Source organism: Vollenhovia emeryi, unplaced genomic scaffold (assembly GCF_000949405.1).
Source record: "Vollenhovia emeryi isolate VEMERY1.0 unplaced genomic scaffold, V.emery_V1.0 DF939122.1, whole genome shotgun sequence".
In the NCBI taxonomy this organism is placed as follows: domain Eukaryota; kingdom Metazoa; phylum Arthropoda; class Insecta; order Hymenoptera; family Formicidae; genus Vollenhovia; species Vollenhovia emeryi.
In genome coordinates, this window is record NW_011967244.1 from 3,820,910 (window position 1) to 3,844,973 (window position 24,064).

Here is a 24,064-nt window from a genome sequence, read left to right on the forward strand (position 1 = left end):
GTTTTCGAATAATTAATACTGACAATCGAGGGGGGGGGGGGACGGGGAGTTATCCGGATCGATTTTTCGCATCGCGGAGCAAAGCGTTCGATCCCTCAAACGAGAACTGTTTCCCCATCCTCCCGAAGAGGATTTGCCACCCGTTAACCGACCCGTCGGTCAGAACCCCCGTCCCCCCCCCCCCTCTCTCTCTCTCTCTCTCGCGCGCGCGCGCGCGCGCATCCCTTCCTCTTGGAGCCGCTTACGCCCTCGTCCTTTCTGAAGGACTCGGTGTGTCCTCTCCCTCTCTCTTCCCTTAATCCTCAACCGCACTAGGGCGCGCCTTTGTCAAAAGTGGCGCGGAGGGTGGCGTTCAAGGCCTCGTTCGTATTGTTATTTGTTTACGACGTTATCCGGAATATACGTCTCTATTCTTTCCCCTCCCCTCGACGAGATCTCGCTCGCTTATCCGCGAGACAAAGGACGCGTTATACCGCCCCCCCCCCCGTCTTTCTCAGCCTGGAATTGCTGAAAAACTCGTTTCGCGCTTCCGCAATTCTCGCGGCGGACGCAAGTGAGAGCCGAGCCCGAGCCGATCCGAATTCGCCGATCGGGAATTCGCCGCGAAACCGACTCTCCTCGTGGCTCCGAGTCCAGGAAACGGCGTTTAATACAATTTCGGCCTGAGGCGGCCGCCGCGCGCGCACGCTCTTTCCTGCGGAGGGTGGCGGAAAGAGAGAGAAAGAGAGAAACACACAGAGGGAGCAAGAGAGAGAGAGAGAGAGAACGAGAAAGGGCGAGAGAACGGGTAGGGAGGTGGAGCCTTGGGTGCGCGGCGATGAACGGGACGGAGGGAGATGGTATCGTCGTTCTCTGGCACGACACGAGGTCGCGGAGACGGCCGAGCGCGGCCGAGCGCGGCCGAGGCGTGCGCGGCGCGGCGGTGGTGGGGAGTGGCGGCCGTTCAGTAGCTCCGGCTTCCCTCAGTCGAGCCAGCGCCGTGGGTCGGAGTCGTACTCGTGAATCCGCGGAGAGTACCTCGAGAAAGAGCGATAGAGAGCGAGAGCGGCCAAGCGGCAGCGGGACAAGAGAGAAGAGGAGGCGCTCGATACGCACGCACAGTTGCATACGACGGGGCGAGGAGACGCGACAGCGCGGCGAGGAACGGCGAGATAAACGAGAACGAGAGATCGAAACGCAAGTTGGCGATTGGCGGAGCCAGAGAGGTAGAGAGAGAGAGAGAGAGAGAGAGAGAAAGAAAGAGAGAGAGAGCGAAGCTCTTTTCCGCCATCTCGCTCTCTTCTCCGCCACGGATTGATCCCACGAGCGTCGTCAGGGTCCGTGTGCATCGCCGGAGCATCGACGCCACCACGATCGCAACGGCGATCGTCGCGCCCGTCTCCGACAAGTCTCTCGCCGCCGTTCTCCCCGTCGGCCGTTGTCGTTACTTCCCGGCGGATGGACGCCAGGAAAAATGCGGTGATGACAGTGACCGGATACCGAGGAGGGGAAGGACTTCGGAACAATTCTCCGGCAGCAAGCGGGTAATTATCGTTGTCGAGCGTGTTACGCGAGAGCCGCCGTGCTTCGTGGTCGATCGAGTCGGCGCCGGGTGAGACGAGGGTTAGAGGGAAAGAGAGAGAGAGAGAGAGAGAGCGAGCGAGCGAGCGAGAGAAAGAAATATAAAGAGCGAGAGAGAGAGAAAGCGAGAAAGAGAGTTAGAAACAGAGAGGGCGGAAGGGTACTCTCTACGCGACTCAGCCGGAAGTTATGACGAGCTCGCGCTTCGTTCAAGGACGACGAATTGTTCGCGCGCATGTGTCCAGTAGTGGGATATAGTGTCAACGACAAGTCGCCGCTCGCAGATCTGGATACCTTGCTGTCGACACCCGCCGGGCCCGGATTGTCTCATGTCAGGATGGCGCTGGCGCGGTACGTACAATCGTACGGCTCGCCGTTGTCGGAGCTAGGGTGGGTCTTCGTCCGTCCGTCCGTCCGTCCGTCCGTTCGTCCGGGGCTAAACCGGTGTGGGGGGACCAAGCGGGGGGGTGGAGGGGAACGGAGGGAACCGGCGGCCCGTGCGTATGACCGGTACGCGAGGAGCGTGCGATCGGAGCATCGATCCGGCGAGCGTGCCGGTGGCGTCGCCGAGCACGCGACGCCGACGACGACGACGGCGCTCCTTCCGCCCCGGGTTTCTCCCCTCCCGCACCTCCCCTGCCCTTTGGCGGCGCGGCATCGCGCGCCGGCTGGTGAATCCGCGCTCGCGATCCCCGGAATCTTGGACGCGCGAGGATGCTTCTCTCTAAGGGGGCGGGTGGGTCGGGGCGGCGGGGGGGGGAGGGAACACGTGTCGAGTTGCGATAGACGCGAGCGAGCAATCTGGGCGAAAATGCGCTCTGGCCGCGTAGGGGCGGGGGAGGGCCGGCCTCTCCGGGAAGGTCGGCGCGGGAGGTCCGAGTCTCTCGCGGAACCCCCGGGATTCCCTCGCGATTCGCGCGCTCCAGGCCTCCGGAGCACGCCCCGACGAAGACGCGCGCGACGGTCAACGACCCGTCGTCCCTTCGACGAGGATAGCGGCCGAGAATCGCGCGAATGGCCATTAGCCTGGCCGTTCGTTCTTTTGTCCGTCCGTCCGTCCGTCCATCCGTCCGCCCGCCCGGTGCTCTCCCCCAATCGTCGCGATTCGCGTTCGCGCTGGCCGATCTGGAAAGTTCTTGGTCAAGTCAAGTCGCGCGAGCGAAGGAGCGCGAATCAAGGTGAATACACCTTTTTACGTTAGACGCCGACCTTCCTGAGGCTGCCCCGATGTGGGCTTCGTCACGGCTCGGCGATTCCGCCTGGCTTTCATATAGACACGTCCGACCGTGAACGCCGAGAGAGCCCCGCGACTCGATGGAATTCGAATGTAGAAACGTTCCCCGGCGTTATCGTGTCCCCCGCCCCCCCCTCGTTTGTTCGCTCGCACGTCTCGGTTTCGCCGACGTCGCTTAACTTCAAGCTTAGTTCAATTCGCTCTTTGTCCCTTTCCAGCTGTTACTTTGGAAACAGACGAGCGTGAATGAAAACTAAGGTCATAGTTAAGCGACATTTGGTGAAACCAGGCGGTAACTTTAAGCTCAGTTTAATTCTTTCGTTGCTCCTTTCCGACTGTTACTTTGGACAGAGACGAACGTGAATGAAACTAAGGTCACAGTTGAGCGACGTTTGGTGAAACCAGGCGTTAACTTCGAGCTTAGCTCAATTCTTTCTGTGCTCCTTTCCAACTGTTACTTTGGGCAGAGACGTACGTGAATGAAACTGAGATTAACGTTAAACGACGTTCGGTGAAACCGGACCCAAGTCCTTCGTTTATTCGTTCGTCGGTCCGCGCTCGCTGCGCGGCGAGAACCCTCGAGCGTCGCCGACCGAAAGCGGAATGTGCTGGCCCGGCCGGGAAACGAGTTCAGCTTCTAAATGTTTAATTGGTATTCGTCGCTTTTATTCGATAATTTTTTTCCCCGCTACTTATTCCTGAAATATGAATATTTATACGCGCTGTGTATTGCCTCTTTATTCGATTAATTTGAAACTGGAGTAAATTTCGAAAAATGCTTGTTGTCGCACGAGACACATATCGGTAAACAATTTACATAACAAACTCAGATTTCTCCTTCGTCTTAAGACATTCGCGCATTTACAATGTATTTCTCGTTGATATGCACGGGAAAAAATGCTGTTGAATTGAACAAAATGAAGTTGCTTGAATGAAACGTTAACGTCACGGGCTGCCACAAAACACAAATAATTCACTCAATTGTATTTGCTATGGATTTTTATTTTAAGCACTGAACTAAATATCCAGATTATTAAGGGCTAGTTTCAACATCGGTTAACTCGTGGAAACCGCTGAGGGCATTGTGGCGTACAGATTTGCGGCATACTAGGCATTTTTGGAGCATTAGGCCTTGCCAGGGCATTATAAAGATAAAATAAGATAAAGTAATGCCCACTGGGCATTACTGGGCATTGGTGTACAAGATTTTGGTCAGCGGTTTCTCCCTCGGGTTAACTGTTGTTAACTCTCTGTCTTTTTCCACCTTATTATTTAAGAAGAGAAGAATTAACCATCGCTTAGCAGTTGACCGATGTTTGCGAAACTGGCCCTAAGACCACAATCTGATGCCTTTCATTTATTAATACTGATGTTGTTTCAACGATTTTTATTTCAATTACACTGATCTCGTTGATGCAACACCGTTCTTTTTCCCGTCTACGTACGGTTGTGGTCAGAAAGGTTGTCCGACGTTTTACAACAAGTCTTCGGAATGTATGTACAATTGCATAGATATTCGTGCATATCATTGCTTTGCTCTAATAATGCGCCACTGCACATATCCGCGAGCACAAGCTACAGTCTCTCGCGTGATAGACTGCATTTCCGAAATTTATCGTGACACGTCGGACAACTTTTCTGACCGCGACTGCATTTGCTCACCGTCCTTATCTAGAAAATCGCCTTATTTCAACCGCGTTTGTTTCAACCGTATGCATTTTTCTTGCCGGAATCAAACATCTCTGAAAAAATTTCAGACAATTGGATTACGATTAATCATCCGAAAAGCCGCGTACGATAAGCTTCGAAAATGTCGAAACGCGATAAATAATGTTTTGCTCGTCCTTTCGCTCGCCGCGCATTCTTCGCCGCGACGTTGATCAACAGCGTCATTGTACGCTCCCTAAACCTGTGAAAGTTTCCTCTGGGAAAGGGAAGATATTTTTGAGACTCGGAGTGCGCCCTCAATACGTCTTCCCGTCGTGACGAGACAAAGAAGCCTTCGCCTGCCATCACATATTCTCGTTATCTAACTCTTATCGAGCCGCCGATACGATTACTCACGACGTTGAAAGTCATAAGGTCTGTTTACCCCGAGAATAAAATACTTGTGTTTTCGTTCACGAATCGCTCCGGAGCGAACACGCAATCGCGTAAATTGCGCCGAGCGTTAAGTCCGTGTTACACTACAGGTTGCGAATTTGGTTGCAATTGGGGTCTGCGATTGTGATTGGCTACGCTCCAATTACACGTGCGAGTGACGATTGGCTAACCCTTAACCGTAATCAAGGCCCTGCGTAAGACTAATATATTACATTTGTCGTACGACCAAGTTTTCAAGCGTATAGATTGCCTGTTGAATGAAAAACTTCTAGATACTCGAGAATTCTACTATTCTGCAGCCAGTCACACACTTGAAAAATTTATCGTACAACAAATGTAATACCAGCCTAATATTACATTATTGTACGACAAATTTTTTAAGCGTGTAGAACATTGCCTGTTGAATGAAAAACTTCTAGATACTCGAGAATTCTACTATCGTGCAGCCAGTCAACACACTTGAAAAATTTGTCGATAAATTTTTAAGCGTGTTAATCGGCTGCTGAATGGAAAATTTCGAGATATTCGCGAATTTTACTATCCTGCAGCCAATCAACACGGTTAAAAAATTTGTCGTACAACAAATATAATACCAGCCGAAAGCTGCGAATACACGAAAAAATGAAGCAGTAAGGTACTGAAGAATTTCAATCGGAATTTTCAGCATTTCTCAAGTTTCACAACAACGCTTACGTTCTCGACTCCCACTGGTCAGTCCCTGTAGGTCTTAAATTTTACTGCTTCATTTTTTTTTGCGCGCGAACGCGTCCACGCGAATTTCTCTCGGCGAGTCTCGACGCCCTTAATCGCACGCCACCGTGTACATACATCGCGGAAATCGTCATTTCCAGTTTCACCAATAGGATGGGTCTCGTTAACCGTTAGTCATTACTTCCTGTTTCTGCACGCTTCCAACAGGCGCGATGTCCAAGACGCGAATCATAGGACTGCGGACGAATAAGCTCTACGAACCCTCCACTATTCTCCACCCCGCGTCCATCGCGATTTCGGGCCTTCGTTTTTAAAACTGCAACGCGCGCCCTTGACACTGCCGCGTCCTTCCCGCGAATGCAAAAATTATTCGCGGCCCTGAGAATTGCCGCAACTATCCCGCTCCCGCGCTTAGTCGGCTATCTCGAAATTTATCAACGCGTTAACCGCCACGGTGGTCACCCGTGACCGGCGTTATTAAAAACTTTTTAACACGTTTGCAAAAAAGAAGGCAAATGCCATTTAATATAAAATTTTGAACCGCGCTGTTAGATGACAATATAAATTAAAAAATGCGCAATTCATCACGCTGTGAGAATGTAGCCTTGTTTAATCATATTGCACGTATATTGTGTATCCTCGCGATAGTGAAAATTCCACCGTGGTGTACACGGTAAGACATATTAAACTTACTCGGGTAGACAACGTGCGTTTAAAATAAACTTCATAAACTTCCCACAGATTCCATTTTGCGAGGTCGCAATAAATGTCGACGACGCGCTTGGAAATGTCGCTTAACTTAGTACCCGGGAACGTAACGCGAATCTGCAATGTCCTATTAAATCCCGGTATAGAATCCGCCCGGACTTAATAGGAAATTTTGCAGCTTTAATTTGATTTCGGTCCGCGCGCGTCGACGATTATTCCGAATTCGGAAAGTCAAGTCGCTTTTGTCTTCTCGCGATCGTTACCCGACGTCCTGCAACGAGACGATTCAAAAGCGACGACGAGCCTCTAATTGATCATAAATATTTTTCTTCGCGTCCAGGCTTGATCGATGCGCTAACCCTTTCACGACTGGGATATGTAGAGTTTCACTTAGAAAATGTAAAAAGACGTAAAGGCCAGTCTTACCAATCTCTCCAATCTCTTGACGAGCGAACTAACAGTTAAATCTTCGTCTATCTTTGCCTAATTTAAGGGAAAAACAAAAAGTGCAGCGAAAAGTTCCCTATTAAGAAATAGACTTCCAATATGAGATCTCGGCTTTTCAACGTCCAAATTCAAGCAAGTCTTTTTTCGCAACGACTGCACGATCTAATTTTGACTTTTCCACCAAACGGACTTTACTTCAAGGACAATAGATTCACGGTGAGACCAGATACTGCCTATTAATTTAGCAGAAACCTCGTTATATCAAGAATATTTTATAAAAGGTAACATTCCTCGATATGATTTAACTGTTAGTTAACTTACCAAGAGGTGGGAACAACCGATCTCAAGTGAATTAGCGAGCGTTCCATTATCGAAAGAAACACCAACCAAAAGCTTAAAATGAAAAACTAATTCCGATTCATGAAAGGGTTAAGGTTCTCGGTCGCTAATTACGTCGTTAAACGAACGCGAGCGGCAAAGCGTGTTAAGGCTAAATACGTAACGGCGCGTGCGCGGTTTCGGGATATCGCGCGGACTTATCATCCAGCTAATTTTACCACCTCTGCATCTTTTACGTCATTGCGTCGGCTACCACCGCGCGCATTTCCGTATCTTCATGCGGTTAATCGCGCCCGTCACGACCTTCTCGCCTATCGCGTCCAAGATTTACGGCTGGCCGAAGTGCACAAGCGCTCCTTTTCGTCCCGTTCAGGCGCGTCTCTTCTTCTATCGTTTCCTCCCCCCCGAGCGCTTAATTCCCTCAATCCTTGATTGCCGCATCGCGGGAATGACGCCTGTATTTCCTCGGTTACGGTTTACGGCACTCGTAGGTACACGGGGGGGCGGGGACGGCGACGTCATTTTTTTCCACTCGCACGTGTCATTTGCACGCTCTGGAAAAAAAATCAGCTAGCAACCCATTTTGGGGCCCACAATTAGTAATCGAATTGTTTGAATTGCTCGTAATTCTAATCATTTACGGATTTTACCCCGCGTAACCAAAAAGCGCAATTAGCTATTATTCTATCTATATCCAAGATTCGAAAGTAATACTAATCAATTCTCTCAATTAGTTCTGTCGATATTCAGTAACGCAAAGATAATTTTCACTCAAGAGGCACTAATCGAAATGACAAGTTGCTTAACTACCAAAAGACCGGTCAAAATTTTTCCCAGAGTAGAGTTAAGAACAATCCAAGTAATTCGATTGCCAATTGTGGGCCCCAAAATGGGTTGCAAACTTTCTTTTTCCCCAGAGCGCGCGTAACGCGGACGCCCGGCCGGCGGCAAGAACCTCTCAGCCTCCAAGGAAATCGCAGGTGCAATTTGCATAGGATCGCTATTCGCTACATTTTGCCGGCGGTGGACGCGTCGATTGCCGTCGAAGGAGACGCACCGATGCGCCTATAACGTCACGAAAGGAAAACCACTCGCGGCGAAACGCGGCAAGGCCGCAGTTACCTGTGATTCGCGGGGAACTATAGCGACGTATCCATCAATCATTTCGCAGCTGTCGCGCTTATCTCTAATTCCTCGCTGGCACGGCCGTCAGTGTAGCGATTGATAAATCCTGGGGGGGGGGGGGGATTTGCCGCGCGTCGGGTCAGGTAACGTTTCGCGTTTATTAAAAAGCATCGAATTGGATAGCGCGCGGGATTAATGCGGGAAATGCCCCGACGTCAGGATTGTCCGCGTAACAAACTTTATTGAGCGCAATTAGCGCGGGTCACTTGTCCCCCCCCCCCCACCCACGCGTCCAATCAAAAGTTTCTCGTTGCCGCGCTTAAACTCGGTGACGGCGAAAAAGTATTTCGAGTTCAATCTACTATTAGGAACTTCGGGACGGTAATTTTAGAACACGAGCCCCCCCACTTCGCGATTCCATTAATGCGAATTCGCGCCTCAATATTTCACGATCTGCGAAATGTGTAATTAAATTTGACTTGTAAAATTTTTCAACCCGCGATTTATGTAACGTTTTTTTGTTTACTTTCTAATCTGAACTTTTTTTATATATAAATATATATTCGCGCGCTTCAGAGTATCGCGAAAGAAATCCCGATTGACTCGGAACAAAGGGACGATCGTAAAGCTAGTTTCTAACAGTTAATCGTGACGTCACCGCGCGTTTCGCATTTGAGAAACAGCTCGTAAATTCCAGCCGCCTGTTTTCGCTGCGCCCGAAGCCAGTTCGGGCAAACAAGCGCGAGCAAACACGAGCGGAGCGCGGGCTCGCTCCGGCGAGCCTCGCTCGCTCCGGATCGCCCTGGATTTACCTTCGCGCGCGATCGTCGATATACATAAATAGCTAATTACTCCGGTTTTTTCTTTTTACATAATCACGGTTGTGCAACGGACGACGAGAGGCGATCTGGAGGCGCGTTCGGCTCGCGTCACGTCGGACGAATCGGAAAAGCCGCGGCCTTGCGCCGGGCGGTAATGTTATCGTTTGCGTCACAGCGTTTTCTCGTCGAGCCAGCGCGAATGCAAAAGCTGGGTAATGGGCTTTGAGTGTCTTTGTGCCCGCCGAACAGCTGGTCTCGGCGCGAGTGTTGGCTCTCGCGCGCGCGCGCGCGCACACTTATCGCCGCATCTATTTAGCCGCGGCGCTCTCGCACGACACACAATTGTCGTAGATTAAAACACCTGCCCATATTCCGAATAACATCGATTACCGCTCCCCGTTCGATCGCGTCACCTCGATTAGCCGCGCGGCGACGTTCCACTTCTGATCGAGTGTGTATAAAAATTTAGTCGAAGGCTTTATTGACAAATCATTTAGCAATGCAGATACCGAGGGCTTTCGGGAAATCCGGCGACCCGAGTGGCCGCCCCGCTGCTCGATCCCATTGCCAAGATCCTCGGCAGAGAATCCTTACGACTTTTGTATCGCTACTCGTTCTCCTCGTTCGGCTCTCAAGGACCCCGATAAACATCTGGGATTCGATGACGGGAGGAATAACGTGATTATTCAGGAGTACCGCTTTGGCACCGATATAAATCTTTCGGCCCGATTTTATCCCCCCCCCCCCCCCAATGTCTTTTCGTTAAATCGAGATCGCAGCCGAGTATCCCGGCGCTAGTTTTCGTATACGTGATTTACGTTTCGGGGAATTATTTGAATATTATTATAGCCGCGGCGCGCGCACGCACACGCGTGCAGACGGTAGTCGAGGCCAATCGATGTCCGGGACTCGATGAAATAAAGCCAAGTATAAAGGAGGAAGAGGAGGAGGATACGATGATGGCGGTGGTGGTGGCGGTGGTGGTGGTGGTGGCCGTAGTGGTGGTGGTGGTGGTGAAGCGTGGCGGAGGGAAGGAAAGAAGGAAGGAAGGTTGTCCCTCGCGCTCGGTGGCAGCCTTCGGCTTCAAGGGTACAGGGCCGTACGTCCCCCTTGAGGGTTCGCTTTCCCTCTTCCATAATGGACGACAACGACGACGGATCCCTCGGAATTCAAAACCGACTCCCATTATGAAGAAACCAGACGGAAGGTCCCCTTGAAAATCATCCCGTCCCTCGCTTTCGCTTTTCTTAGCCTGCGTCGAAATCCCATCTAGGCATTCCTTTTTAGGTAATGTAGAAAATCACGAGGGCCTTCTATACACGACAGTTTACTTTCTTAAAAAGTTTCGTCGCCTTTTTTTTTGTTCTATTCGTCTGCTCCGCAGTGTATTTTTCAATGCGCATCTCATTAATTTCTATACAATTGAAACGCCGTTCTCGCAGACTTTGTGACTACCTGCAGAACGAACGGGTGTTTCGTCGCAGCGAGATTCGCCGGTATCTTCCCACTCAAGATTATTCAAGACCCATAAAATTTACCGTCGGACACTGCGTTATACTTTAATGCTTCGACAATACACATCACGGTTTACCGTAATTGTTTTGACCATCGCTTGAGAATTGCTTACGCCTAATGCATTCTTTCGCGTATATCGCCTTTTAAAGGGCAATTTGTCTTCTTATTCGGTTAGCAGACGTGATGAACGCTGAAAAGAATTTATCGCGAAAGGGTTAAGTTGATCGGGAAGGGAAGGGGGACCGGCAGCGACGCAGAAAGGCTACGTAAGCAACTGTATAGTATGCGAAAGCTTATCGAAGTTATCGCTGAGCAACCAAACGGCAAGCAAACAACGGCGGTATATACGATCGAAGGCCAAATTGCCTACAAGGTTTTTGCTTCTACCTCTGTGAAATTCATCCTTCATTTTCAGACTTTTAATACAATCGGCAAACTTCTCGCTCTTTCTTCACGTTAAGTTTTAAACACGAGAAAAGAAATTCCGTCTTACGAGAGAAATTCTGGTTCCTTTAGAGATCTAAAAATATGGGATTTTTACGTCAAGTTTTTATCGCGTGAAAAAATGTTAAGCGGAAAGAGGCTCAATTGTGTATCTCACAATACATATAGTAGCTATGTCACTTTCTAAGGCAACGGTTAGAAAAGGGACGGTCATTCACTTTTTGTACTTTCACTATATTGTAAGACACACAATTGACCTGACGATATCGACTGGTTTTATGGCTCTCAAATTTGTTCATATCGACAGAAGTTTCCCTTTTAGGATCCTACAAGTTTCTTTATCCAGTACCTTCTTTCATAGTTCTGGGCGGAATCTAAAACAGAACTTTCTTAGTTATATCGAAACTCTGAAAATGATACGTTAATTTTAATGCTCGCGCCTTCCGATTAGAATTATTTAGGAGCGAACGACGGGACTATTACTGGTATTCGGTGCGAGTATATTTAACGCTCAAATTTCTCTGTAGCGTTGGCCTTTTATTTAACTTTCTAATTCACACGAGTAATCGTATTTTATTCAACTACTTTACACGCGAGTGGGACGGAAAGGAATTGGCGAATCGCAGGGAAAAGAATTCCTATCCATCATTAATGTATCAGATTGTTTAATCTTGAGATCTCAAATTGTTTTAAAGAACGTTTCGAAAAGAAAGAGCAGCGCAAGCAACGCGGCTGAGATCCGATCGGAATGATAAGAGAACTGCGGCAACCGTCGCCACACATACGCTCGCAAATATCATTAATTATTATTAGACGTCGTAAAAGGGGACAATATTGTGCGAGGCTTATAGCCGGCGCTGTAATTCAGAGAGAGAACGAGAGCTGAGGATTTCGGTTGAACCGTGGTTAAACTGTCGGAATTGTTGGATATTAAACAGGTCACGACTTTACGCAGACTAAACAATACCTTTGTTTAATGTGTGCAAAGTCACGATTGCTTTCCCGAGATAGCGTAGGGACATAATCCAAGGGTATTCCTTCGCGGCTAATAAGACGGCTGTAAGGGCGCATCTGCAGGGAACGGACCTCGCAAATTGGCCGTGAGGCACAAGGTCGTCCGGTATATCCCACGTACCGGGGCACTGGCCCCTGTTAGAAACGAGTCGAGTCCCGGGGAGCTTCCCTCCCCTTGTGTAGATCCCAAAGAAAAGCAATCCTTCGGCCCTAGAAGGACGAACGTTCGAGCCAGAAGCAGATCCGTGCCGTTTGCGAGAGCATCTTTCATCTTAATCCCACGTCCTCAGCCATGGCCAAGCGGTACAGACGTTCGTCGAAGGGAAAGAAATCTGTGAAAGAGAAGCTTTAAATTTCTATTAACCATCCTTTTCTTCGCGAAACTCGCTCGTGAATTATTCACGGCCGATTAGAATCTTGCAAATTCAGACGCGGAATTGTGTAATTGCGTTGAAATATTTCCGTTACATTTTTCTATATTGCTGTGTAGATCATTTAACTTCGAAAGAAATTAATCTCATCTGACTTCCGCGCGTATCGTGATGCGTTTGTTTAGTTTTTCTTTTTATTTCTGACAGTATGGACAAAGGAAAAGCAACATTCATTACAATATTTTTAATTAAAAAATTCTCGTTGAAGGAATTCGGACGTAACTTCTGTTTTTGTGATAAATATGTGTATACAATGATGAAATCAGTTGTTTGCAAGCTAGCGCGTCCTGAAAAATGGAATTGTGTCCTAGAAATATCTCGGTTTATAATATTTATTAATGCCAGTTCGGCGACATTCGGTAATTCGCGGTGCACTTGTGCTTCCCGATGAAAATTTAGATTACTTTTATCGCGCTAAAAATATCGGCGAGTTATTACGACGTGTGCTAATATGATTCATGAATGTATTATGCAAAAATTATTAATTCAGCATATTTTGTGAAACACACTTGAACCGCCACTCGAATTACGATGCTTAACGATTTAGCTGCGTAATATTTCCAATTTTGTTAAAGGAGCTTAATTTATACGAAGAATAAATATCGCTCAAATCCGCGAGTGTATTCTACATTCACTTAATTAAAAATTTAACGATATTATATTCTCACTTTACGTTATCCAAAATAATTTCATTTCAAGATAGACATTTAAATACGCGATACGAGAAAGGAGCAGCTTCATTCATTCATTTACGCGAATTATTCAATCGCATTAACGTGTATCGCAACAGCTTGCTTTCATTATTTTCTACGTATTAAAAGCATCGCGGCCTGAATTCCAATCGGCGAACTGCGGCGATTTGCAGTGAAGCGCACCGCGAATTATTCTCGATGATTGTTGTACCGTCATTAACGGCCGTTATACCGAGGGGACGTTTGCTTATCATAGCACGTAATTTTGTACTTCTGGGTGTTGCACCGTGAATTAACTGGCTTCGCGATTATTTAATTCGCTCGTTCGACCAGACGGGGAAAAAACTAAACTTTTAACTCGATCCTTTAAGATATTAATAAATCACAAGTGTCAGCGCCATTTAGGACCTGGCGCAGATGGAGGGTAGCCACTTGAATTACTTATCATAGCACGTAATTTTGTACTTGGAGGTGTTGCACCGTAAATCAACTGGTTTCGCAATTATTTAATTCGCTCGTACGATCCGACGGGGGGGGGAAAAAACTAAATTTTTAACTCGGTCCTTTAAGATATAAATAAATTACAGGTGTAAACGCCACTTAGGACCTGGCCGCAGATGGAGGTAGCCACTTGAGTTACTATGTGAATCCATACACCGTATTTTTTTCCATCCTGTCCTGCGCATACGCAATACGGTATATGTATTCACGTAGTAATTCAAGTGGCTACCTCCATGTGTGCCAGGTCCTAAATGGCGTTTACACTTGTAATGGGGGAAAAAAAACGTGTACATAGTTCGCGCGTTACCGCCGATAAATGTCGAGAATCCTGGTCGCTCCTTCGCCTCGTTCGAGCGAGGCGAGACGTTCGTCATCGCGTGCTCTTTGTGCGAGATCTTCATACGCCTGTTATCGTAACCGTGAACCTTGAATCGGTGCGCCGTGAACGAACGCGACGCGTGGCACAGTGTGCGACAACGGTGCCCAGCACGAATAAATTCTCAGGAACAAAAATACGAGCCGAGGAGACGATTAGCTGTCCAGTATCCTTTCTCTCTTCTTATTTTGCCCGCGAGAACTCTGGGGAAAAAGACAGCAACCCATTTTCGGGCCCACAATTAGTAATCGTATTATTTGGACCGTTTTTTTGGTAGTTAAGCAACTTAACATTTCGATTAGTGCCTCTCGAGTGAAAATTATCTTTGCGTTACTGAGTATCGACAGAGCTAATTGAAAGAATTGATTAGTGTTACTTAAAAATCTTGGATATAGATAGAATAGCTAATTGCGACTTTTAGTTACACGGGGTAAAATTCGTAAAATAATTCGATTACTAATTGCGGGCCCCAAATGGTTTGCTGTCCCCCCCCCCCCCCCAGAGAACTTGTTTTATTAACTCAATTTTGTCGCAAGTACCTCGTGACGTCAGTCGCTGCGCATCGTGCAGGAATGCATGAATGAAGAAAGGAAATTCGCTGCGTCTGACAGTTAATAACGCGCTCTCGTCATGTTCTTAGTAATTCTCCTCCGAATAACAGCTTTATTCGTGACGCACGTACAGGAGTTTGATAATTTAATATGTATAGAAGCGCGGCTGGAGTGGGGGCGATTTCCCGCCGCGGTTGATTACGCAATTATTTCAAGTATAGGACGGGCCTCTGGCGCGCCTCGATATCGAAGGCAAAAGTTTACCATAATCCGATAGAACATCTAGATTATCGCGTGCCGTGAATTATTTGTAGGAGCCCAACGGGCGGATTAAGCTGCGTAATAAATGTGAACGACCACCGGTGGCGTTACTCGGGGCACTGGCTGTCGAATCGCGGCTGTCTCCCGATAGCAAGAACATGGTAATAATATCGTGTCCCTTCGTTACACCTTACATCCGTGTACATACTTGGCGCGAATTTACATTTAAATCTCAGTTGGACGAAATCTCGCCCTCTAGGCTCGGAGCATTTAATCTTGAAAGTCGAAGGATAGCGATAACCATGGAGTGCCACGTGGCTCATATTTGCGCAGTGTCGACCGTATCAGCTCGAGATATGCGATACTCGACGCGAACATGTCACGGGGTACATACATAGATCCCTTATCACCTTCTTGGAGACACCGCGGTCGATGCAGTCGACTGCAACCGTCGTGCAACCGTCGTCTCTTTTGACTCGTTCTCTCTCTCTCTCTCTCCTCTTCTCCCTCCCTCCCTCCCTATCTCCCTTTCTCCCTTTCCCCGCGTTACGGCATCCGTGATTCTTGCCGGTGGTTGTTGTTCACCGCGCGGTGCAGAGAGGCTCGGCCGGACTGGTTCCCGCGAGGCTGAACCGACAACCGGCCATCCCGTTCGTCCCGTCGCCGGCGCATCTTCCTCGCGAGCGAGCGAACGAACGAGCGAGCGAGCGAGCGATCGCCTGTCCTCGACGGAGCGACAAGTCGGCGCGTGCAAAACGCGAAGGCGAGTCCGCGGCATCGGTGCACGCGCCTCGCTCGCTCGCCCGCTCGCGGCGCCCTTGAAGAGAGTCAGCCTTTGTCTTATCACACACTCCGACTTACGCCGAGTAGCGTCAACCTTGACTCCGCCCCTCCTCTCCGTCGCGTCTCGTCTACTGACTTTCCTGCGAAAATCGACCAACGGCGTGAGGTTTCTTCGACTCCGCTTCGTCTCGCCGCGAGCGTGTCCCCCCTCCCCCCCCCCCACCTCCTCTGGGTTCTTCCTCTTTTTCTTCCTTTAATGGATTTCCGTCCCCGTCGGGATTAAGCACACGAAAATCTTCCTCGAGCCCCGAGATGGCGATTCTCTCGTCTTTTCTTTCCTTCGCTTCTTTTTCTCTCTTTCGGTGCAGGACTAGGGCAGCGAAGAAAGAAACGAGGACGATTCTCGGTGAGATAGAGAAACGCTCCTTCTACTTTTGTTACGAGAATTATGAACTTGTGGTATTTGCTTGGCTGTCGCATTAACAGTTCCCTCGTCAATTACGAATGTATCGCATACTAAGGCAGGATGCACGTGTAGAATAACAGGAAGAGAGAGGGTATAAAGAGTGGAATAACACGGCGTGTGCATAGAATCGGAGGAAAAGCGATGCGGCGCGCAACGGTGGGGAATGTCAAATGAGCTGTGTAACAGCGTCAAGGCTGTATATTATCGTTGTCAATACATCAAGGTCCCGGTGTACATGTACAGCCACGTGTCTCCGCGGAGGAAGCGTAACGTTCGGTACACCGAAATTGAATTCTCTCCTTGATAGCGGAATATTAAAGTATCTGCCTCTCCGATGTCGGCCGTGTATCGAAACGGCAATGTCAACGCCGTTAATTTATCGCAACGAAGCGTGTACGCCTGGCAGACCGTCGTACAGTTTTTAATTTCGAGCGACATACTTCGGATTCGATCGGCGCCGAACGAGATCGATTCCCTCTTAAGGCCTGTGCCCACGACGCTTGGTTCTCGTTCCGAGAAATTTTACGGAAGAGCTGCAAGCTGATTGGCTAAACATTTATCGAAACTACAACTTGGACCAAGTTCTAGCATCGTGGACGCAGGCCTTTAGACTCGAGGAAAGTGATCAATGGCAGTCGAAAAACGTAGTCATTTTGAAACTCAATCAATATGCTGAAATATTCGATTGGTTGAAGTTCTCAAGTCTTATCGCCTGAGTTTTTTCGCGTGTCTACAATATATATGTAGCGTGAGCCTAGAGTGAGTCCCAGTCTACGATAAGTGATTCAAGTCCTAGACCCTAGGAAATTTGTCAATCACAGCTGAGTTTTCTCTTTTTTACTGTGATGAATCACATTCTTAAGATCTGCGTCCACAGTGCTAGAACGTGGTCCGCGTTGCAGATCCGAGAAATGTGTAGCCAATCAACTCGCAGCTTTTCCATAAAAGCTGCTAGCTGATTGGCTACACGTTTCTCAGATCTGCAACTCGGACCACGTTCCAGCACCGTGGCCACAGGCCTTTATGCGTCGTCTACAATACGTGGAGTAAGCTTGGAGTAAAGAGTAAGAGAGAGCCATAATTTCTAGCTTTTGGTGTAAGGAAGCTAAAATACGAGCATGGTTTTTAAAATATTTGTAACACTGATTGATGGCATTTTGATTCACCGAGAGTAAACCTAAGGGCTGAAGTAGGAGTAAGAAATAAAATGGATTTATTTCCTTACTCCTGCTCCTTACTCCAGCTTACTCCATGTGTTGTAGACCAGCCTTTATGCGTGGTCTACAATACGTGGAGTAAGGAGTAAGGGAGAGCCCTAACTTCTAGCTTTTGGTGTAAGGAAGCTAAAATACGAGCATGGTTTTTAAAATATTTGTAACACTGATTGATGGCATTTTGATTCACCGAGAGTAAACCTAAGGGCTGAAGTAGGAGTAAGAAATAAAATGGATTTATTTCCTTACTCCTACTCCTTACTCCAGCTTACTCCATGTATTGTAGACCAGCCTTTACAAAGTGGACTTTTACTTCTCGCGCTTGCCGAAACGTCGAGGCCGAGATTGCTCGCCGCCGCGAATCGGCGGTTATCGGCGGTTACACCGACGAGCGGCGCGTAATCGTGATAATCGTAAAGCGGCGGATATTTTTAGCCTCGCGCGGCGCGCCGGCACTCGGTCGCCTCCGCGACCTTCCGATCTTGACACTGAGACTTCCTTTTTCTATCGCTTTTTCCGCGAGCGTCGCCGCGCTCGCGCGCGCGCGTGCCGCGTCGGTTACGAGCGTTACCTGCCCGCCTGCCGGTCTTACGAAACGGCCGGATGAATCAGATATGGAGATAAACTCACCTAATTATGCGGCGCGCCGAGTCACCGTGGGAGGCGCCGATGGGGAGCGAGGATCTAAATTCGATCGTGACGAGCGGGAAAACGCGCGGTAGGGAGCACCGCGAGGATGATCCTCTCGCGGACTCTCCCCCGGGCGTTACGCGTTACGCGTCCGCACGCGAGGGAGCGTGCGTCTTCGACGAGAGCGCAACCTCGTCCGGTATATCACGCCAACCTTCGTGTCGCCAACGTGTTATCAACAATTACGTGGAGGAGCCTGTTCAATTATACGTTATCGGAGAAGCATAAAATCATCGGCAAACTGAAAAACAACGTTGTTCGGCGATATATTTTTACGAAGCAGCGAGCGCGCGCGCGTGAGAGGGAGACACGTGAAAGATAACGCGCGCGTGTTTTTCAGCACGGAAAGTGAAAACGCGAGCGAGATAACGGGGCGACGGACAAAGTGTACGCCGGGACAAAGACGGGCGCGCGGATTAAATTAAGAACGGCGTTGGAGAGAAAATGCAGCTCGCGGCGGGCTCCGTTTCTCGCGGAAATGGAAAGCGCGACGGCATTTAAACGGCTCGGTGGGGGGGGGGAAGGGGGGAATAGAAATACATTCGCGACGGGCACGAATTGCGGCGAGATTTGGCAAGAAGCTGCCCGCGGTGTCGGGCACCGTAATTACGTGATTTCGACGTACCGCGGAGGACGGTTTTCACCTAACTTCCTCGTTTTCACCGGGCGAGCGCCGTTCTACTTTCCCCTGAACTCTCGAGGTCTGACCCACGCCTGCGTAAGCCGAGTCGAATATCCCCCGCGATCGCTCCGACAAAGAGATGTTGATCTAGGGGCTCGCACCTCCTCCACCCCTCGAGAATCCCTTAAGCAAACGGGGAGAGAATCCTGCCTTTGTACGACTACGATTTTAAAGCGGTGCTGAAGAGGCGCGTAATGCAGAAAGACGTGCGAAAGACCCGCGGCAAGATATAATCTCTTCGATTATAGTGCAATATTTAGACGCGAGTAGTAGCTTTCCTTTGCCTTATCTCGATTGCTTAATTGACGTTTATTCGCCGCAACGCTTATCCAATTTGCGAGGGTCCTCCAAGGATATCTCCGTCCGCCGCAGTTTTCCGCTCGCCCTCGAGTTGAAAATTAAAACAATGGATTTTACGGATTTGCATATTCCGCACGACATCCGCGCTCCTAGCGTCGTCCTCTCGTCGGCGAGACCTCTCGCTGTTCCGCTTATACTTTCTAGTGGCGAGGCGCGATCGCTTTCTCACAAAACGGAGCGCCGGAGTTACGATAAAATCATTTGTGTGTCTCTCTCTCTCTCTCTCTCTCTCTCTTTCTCTCCCTCCCCTCTCCCGTCTTTTTTTGCCCCGAATAACGACTCTCCCCCCGCGCGATCTGACGATGCCCCCGGCGGTATCTAGCGCAAAAGCAACGTGGGAGTATAGCGTTGGAAGTGTGGCGTGGAAGTGAAAGTTACGGTCCCGAACGCACGAACGGCCGAACGGAGAACGCGATCCGCTCGAAAAGTCGAGTCGCGACGTGGTTCTCTCTCTTTCTCTCTCCCGCGAAATCGGAGAAATTCGCCGCACGAAAGTGCGCCACTCGAGAAAAAACCCGCGGAATCCCGACGATATAATGACACAGTAACACCGAATGCGCAGCGGCTCGATTTGTCGCACGTCGGCGCCGAATTTTCAAGTGAAACGCTAGAAGCGCTATTTCCTTAAGCCAACGGCACACGATACTATTTTTCCCCTACTGGATCGCTTACGAGAGTCAATCAGGATGTAGCTTCAAGTCACCTGATCTAAAACTCTGCATCCTTATTGGTGCAATCCAGCAGGAAAAATAGTATCGTGTGCCGTTGGCTTTAGTCCCACTGCTTGAGATTTTTCGTACATTGCCAGCCTTAAGCGTCGTCTACAATGAACGCAAAACGCAAGACGCTAGGCCGCAAGCAAGAAATCGACCAATCACAGTCAAGTATGAGAAGAAAGATCGACTGTCGTTGGTCGATTTCTTGCTTGCGGCCTAGCGTCTTGCGTTTTGCGTTCATTGTAGACGACGCTTTAAACTTCAGGCCGAGCAGATTCTCGGAATTCCGCTTAACCCTCCGACGATAAGTTAAAGGAATCTCACCACACTCGAGCTACGCCGCGTTTATTCTATCGGAAAATTATTACCGTTACCTAATTATTACTTTTATTGCTCATCTCGCCGAAGGGATGCACCTTCGACGCGCGGCAGGAGCGCGCGAGTGTCTTCGCGCCGCGAGAGCGAGACGGACTCGAGGGCGAGAGCTCGCTCGATTCGGTTTCCGTTTCCTGGTCGGCCAGGTCGCCCGATGGCGTCCGATGAACCTTGCGGGGCTAATGTACTTGACTTGCCTCCCGAGCGGTTCCGTACTTGGTACCGCACGTGAGGCACCATCGCGTGTCCTACGTACCCTTCCTCCGTCATCCTTGCTCTTCCCTCTCTCGCCGTTCGTCCCCCCCTTGGCGCGCCTTCCTCTGGCTCTCGCGATCGATGACGTTTTCTCCAGAGGGCTCGATTCTAGGAGATTCAAACGAACAACAGTCGAGCCGTGCTCGACGGTGATTCGTCATCGTGAAACAAAGTGGCGTCTTTCGTTGCGCGTAAAACGAAATGCGGCGAACAATGACGACGGAAAGAGATGTCTGGCAAATATAGAAATGCGTATGTACGGGTCCATAGTACGTCGATTCTCAGTCGGGTTGCAAGAATTTTCGTCCTCGCAATTACATTTTCCTCCAACCCTGCAATCTTTATTACACTGTAATGTGCACGTGGGCAGCGTGAAACTTGATGATAACGATGTAAAAATATGAAACTCGCGCGTACTCTCGAAAGGGTCGCCGAAACGGCGTCGAACGCGCTCGACAGTGTCCCCGGGAATTAATTTCCAATCCGATAGTTCGGGCCGAGCTCGCGGGGACTCGTCGGTCAATTATAGCCACGTTGCAATACCGTTTCGCCGAGTGTCGAACGCAGATCCCCGCCGCCCGTACATTTACCGGGCTGATCCAATAAGCTCCTCCTGTCCCGGCGTACGTCCAGAAATATGGAGAGGGTCGACGACCCCATGACGTAACGCGAACACGCGCGCACAATTAACGACATTCTGCCGGGCGCGCGGGCAGAGATGACTCGAAAACTCGCCGCCGCCTCGGTTATCCACCCGAATTAACCGGACCGTCTTTTTTTCTTCCTCTTGCAGACTTGCGGTGAGCGACTGTGCGCCTCAGACGTCGCGGGTCAGCTCGAACCTGCACAGCAGCAGTAGTATGGCGGTGAGCCGCGTCCCGAGCCCGCCACCGCCGGAAGTGAACACCCCCGTGGCCGAGAACTGGTGTTACACGCAGGTACGTTTCGTCGTTGGTGGTTCATTGTCCTCACCGCCTGGAGCTCTCCGCTGCCGCGGTTTAGCGATCGATTCACCTGCCCCGAAATTCACCCAGTCACCGTGAGCGGCGGAAATCGCTAGCGAGACGCAGCGGATTGTATCGTTATATATTTTTCATTATCTCTCGTCGCCCACTCCACGTCGCTCTGTCGACGATTACGTCGTTTTGTCTTAATCCAACCTCAGGGACTCTCTGCTTGAAGTGAGACCCGCTTGTCAATGCGGTTTACACGTGCTATTTTAGACGTGGGAATGTTATTGCCATAACAGGATTCAATTCTTGTCCTATGCTAGAAAAGTATTTTTAGGACCGTTTGACGTCTTCGTGAAAATAATTCGTTAGATGCCAACGTCTGACAATTGCTGTCCCTCGCGAATGACCAGTATGAATTGTGAATCGCGTTCGTCTGGAAGCTGAAACCATGTATACTCGGGATACATTCCACTTATTTTTATATATCGCGCGGTTTAGATTTATATCTTTGCCGAGTCGAGGAATTTATTTCCGAACTCTCCACAAAACACGACAGACAGTTCAGTCTCGAATAGATGATTCTAAATTCGTGCTTCCAAATCGCTACATTAAAAGCTGTTTCAGGCAAAAGGAGACTGCATGAGTCAGTGAAAGGAAAAAAATCGGGTAAAAAATGTTTTCAGAGCAAAGAGAAGCTTTTAATTTTCAGGTAGAGACTTTTCCAGTCACGAGGCTCTTTGGCTTTTCGTCTTGAACGTTTTTCATCCGATTTGCTTTGCTGTATCCGACTCAAACAGCCCCTCCTTAAAGCCTGTGTTACACGGTGCTAGAACTAGGTTCACGTTCTAGTTCCGAGAAATGCGTAGCCAATTAGCCTGCAGCTTTTATGGAATAGCTGCAGGTTGATTGGCTACACATTTCTCGAAACTAGAGCTTGAACCACGTTTTAGCATCGTGGACACATTTCTCGAAACTAGAACCTGGAACCAAGTTCTAGCATCGTGGACACATTTCTCGAAACTAGAGCTTGAACCAAATTCTGGCATCGTAGACACGGGCCTCGAGAAATGTAGCCAATCAGCTTGCAGCTTTTATGGAATAGCCGCAAGTTGATTGGCTACGCATTTCTTTAAACTAGAACTTGAACCAAGTTCTAGCATCGTGAACACAGGCCTCGAGAAATGTGTAGCCAATCAACTTGCAGCTATTCCATAAAAGCTGCAAGTCGATTGGCTACACATTTCTTCAAACTAGAACTTGAACCAAGTTCTAGCATCGTGGACACAGGTCTTTAGCCCATACGAAAAATTCTCATGAGAATCGCTTTTCCTCCCGACGTTCCGCCGCTTCCGCGAGCGCGGATTCCAGGACGACGGATCATCCGCGCTCTTTCAATCGCCGGGCGAATCCGGCGGATTCCGGCGCGCAATCTCGCGTACGCACGCGAGCCACGGCGGGCACGTGGACGCGAGGGGGACATAGGGCGAGGACGGGGGGGGGGGTGGTGGCAAAGAAGGAAGGCCTCTCGCGCGCGCCCAGAGAGACGCGGAGAATCCGCGCCAGCGGATCGCCGGCGCGTAGCGCGCGCGTGAGAGCACGCGCTCCTGGCGCTCTCATTCTATTTTTACCGCGCTCGTCCCCCTCGCGCGATGTGAACGACCTGCAACTAGATATCTCTCGTCGCTCTCCTCCCGTCCTCCTGCCGGTGCCGCGGTCTCCCTCGCGGCCGACGGTCGCGGAAACGTCCCGCGATTCCTCGCTGGAGATCCGCGCGGCCGCCGCTCCCTTGTCTCCCCCCTCGCCCGCCCTCTCGTCTTCCGCAGTTATTTCCGCTTCGCGTGGCCGACCGCGCCGCGCCGTACGATTCGGGCGGACAAAGTCGCCGGCTCCCGCGTCCCCACGTCGACGTCCTGGATACTATGGATAAATGGATAGAGGTTCATTATCAGCCTGGGCGAGTCTTCCCCTCCCGGCTCCGGGAGATCCGCAACAATGGACAATTGTCCGTTGACAGCGGTAGGGATGGTAGAGTTTGGAAAACGAAGTAACATCGGTATAATAATAGACGGCTGTACATGTGCGTGTAGATAGCGCCGATAAGCACGATAAATATAAATAAATTTACAAAAATAATGGAAAATATAGCGGCTCGTCGCTGATATTGATACTGAAATTCGCGCGTTATCTCGGATCCCAGGCTAGACACGACTCGCTCTCCTACACGCGTCTCTCCCTGAAGCGGGAGAGAGAACGAGACGAAGTTGGACGTGCGCTCGTAAATAAAAAAAAAGCGCCCGCGGAGGCTGCGATCGCCTCGATAGTTTCGCGCGGCCACGTTACACACACGTTCAACTCCACCGTTCTAATTTCGACAGCGCGGCGCAGAAAATGCGAACGTTATTACATTCGCTTTCTCGCGGGAGTTGCGCAAGAGCCTCGGCCGCTGCGAAATTTTAACGACACGACCGTCCCGGCGCGGCGCGGCGCCGCACCGCGCGAATCGATGGAGCACACGCTTGCCCACCGCCGCGCGTCCAGCGGCGCGCGTTCGCCTATAAATCGAAAGTCAATTCGTGCTCCAGTTAACTTTCGTAATGCGCGACACCGATTTCGCCGCGGCGACGCGGGGACCTCGCACCGGCGTCACGTAACATCATCCGCGCGATCTGCGGCAACGCGCTCGCGGCCAGCCTAGAGTCCCCCTAGCCCAGGGTCTGGCCAGCGGGGCCAGTTTCGA

General features: G+C 49.8%; 1 protein-coding gene across 5 annotated transcripts in view; it reads left to right on the forward strand.

The window, feature by feature from the left end:
* The window catches only part of LOC105570037 (protein roadkill), an 88,839-nt gene that overhangs the window by 51,449 nt on the left and 13,326 nt on the right, over positions 1-24,064 (forward strand). For 2 of the 5 annotated variants that reach the window (XM_012026957.1, XM_012026958.1), the window contains exons 1-2: positions 1,439-1,911; positions 21,168-21,312. In XM_012026957.1, the coding sequence (XP_011882347.1) occupies positions 1,796-1,911; positions 21,168-21,312 (261 nt within the window). In that variant the 5' untranslated portion in view covers positions 1,439-1,795. Of the gene's footprint in view, positions 1-946; positions 1,912-21,167; positions 21,313-24,064 lie in introns of those variants that run through there. The other 3 variants (XM_012026960.1, XM_012026961.1, XM_012026959.1) reach the window with 2 other exon arrangements.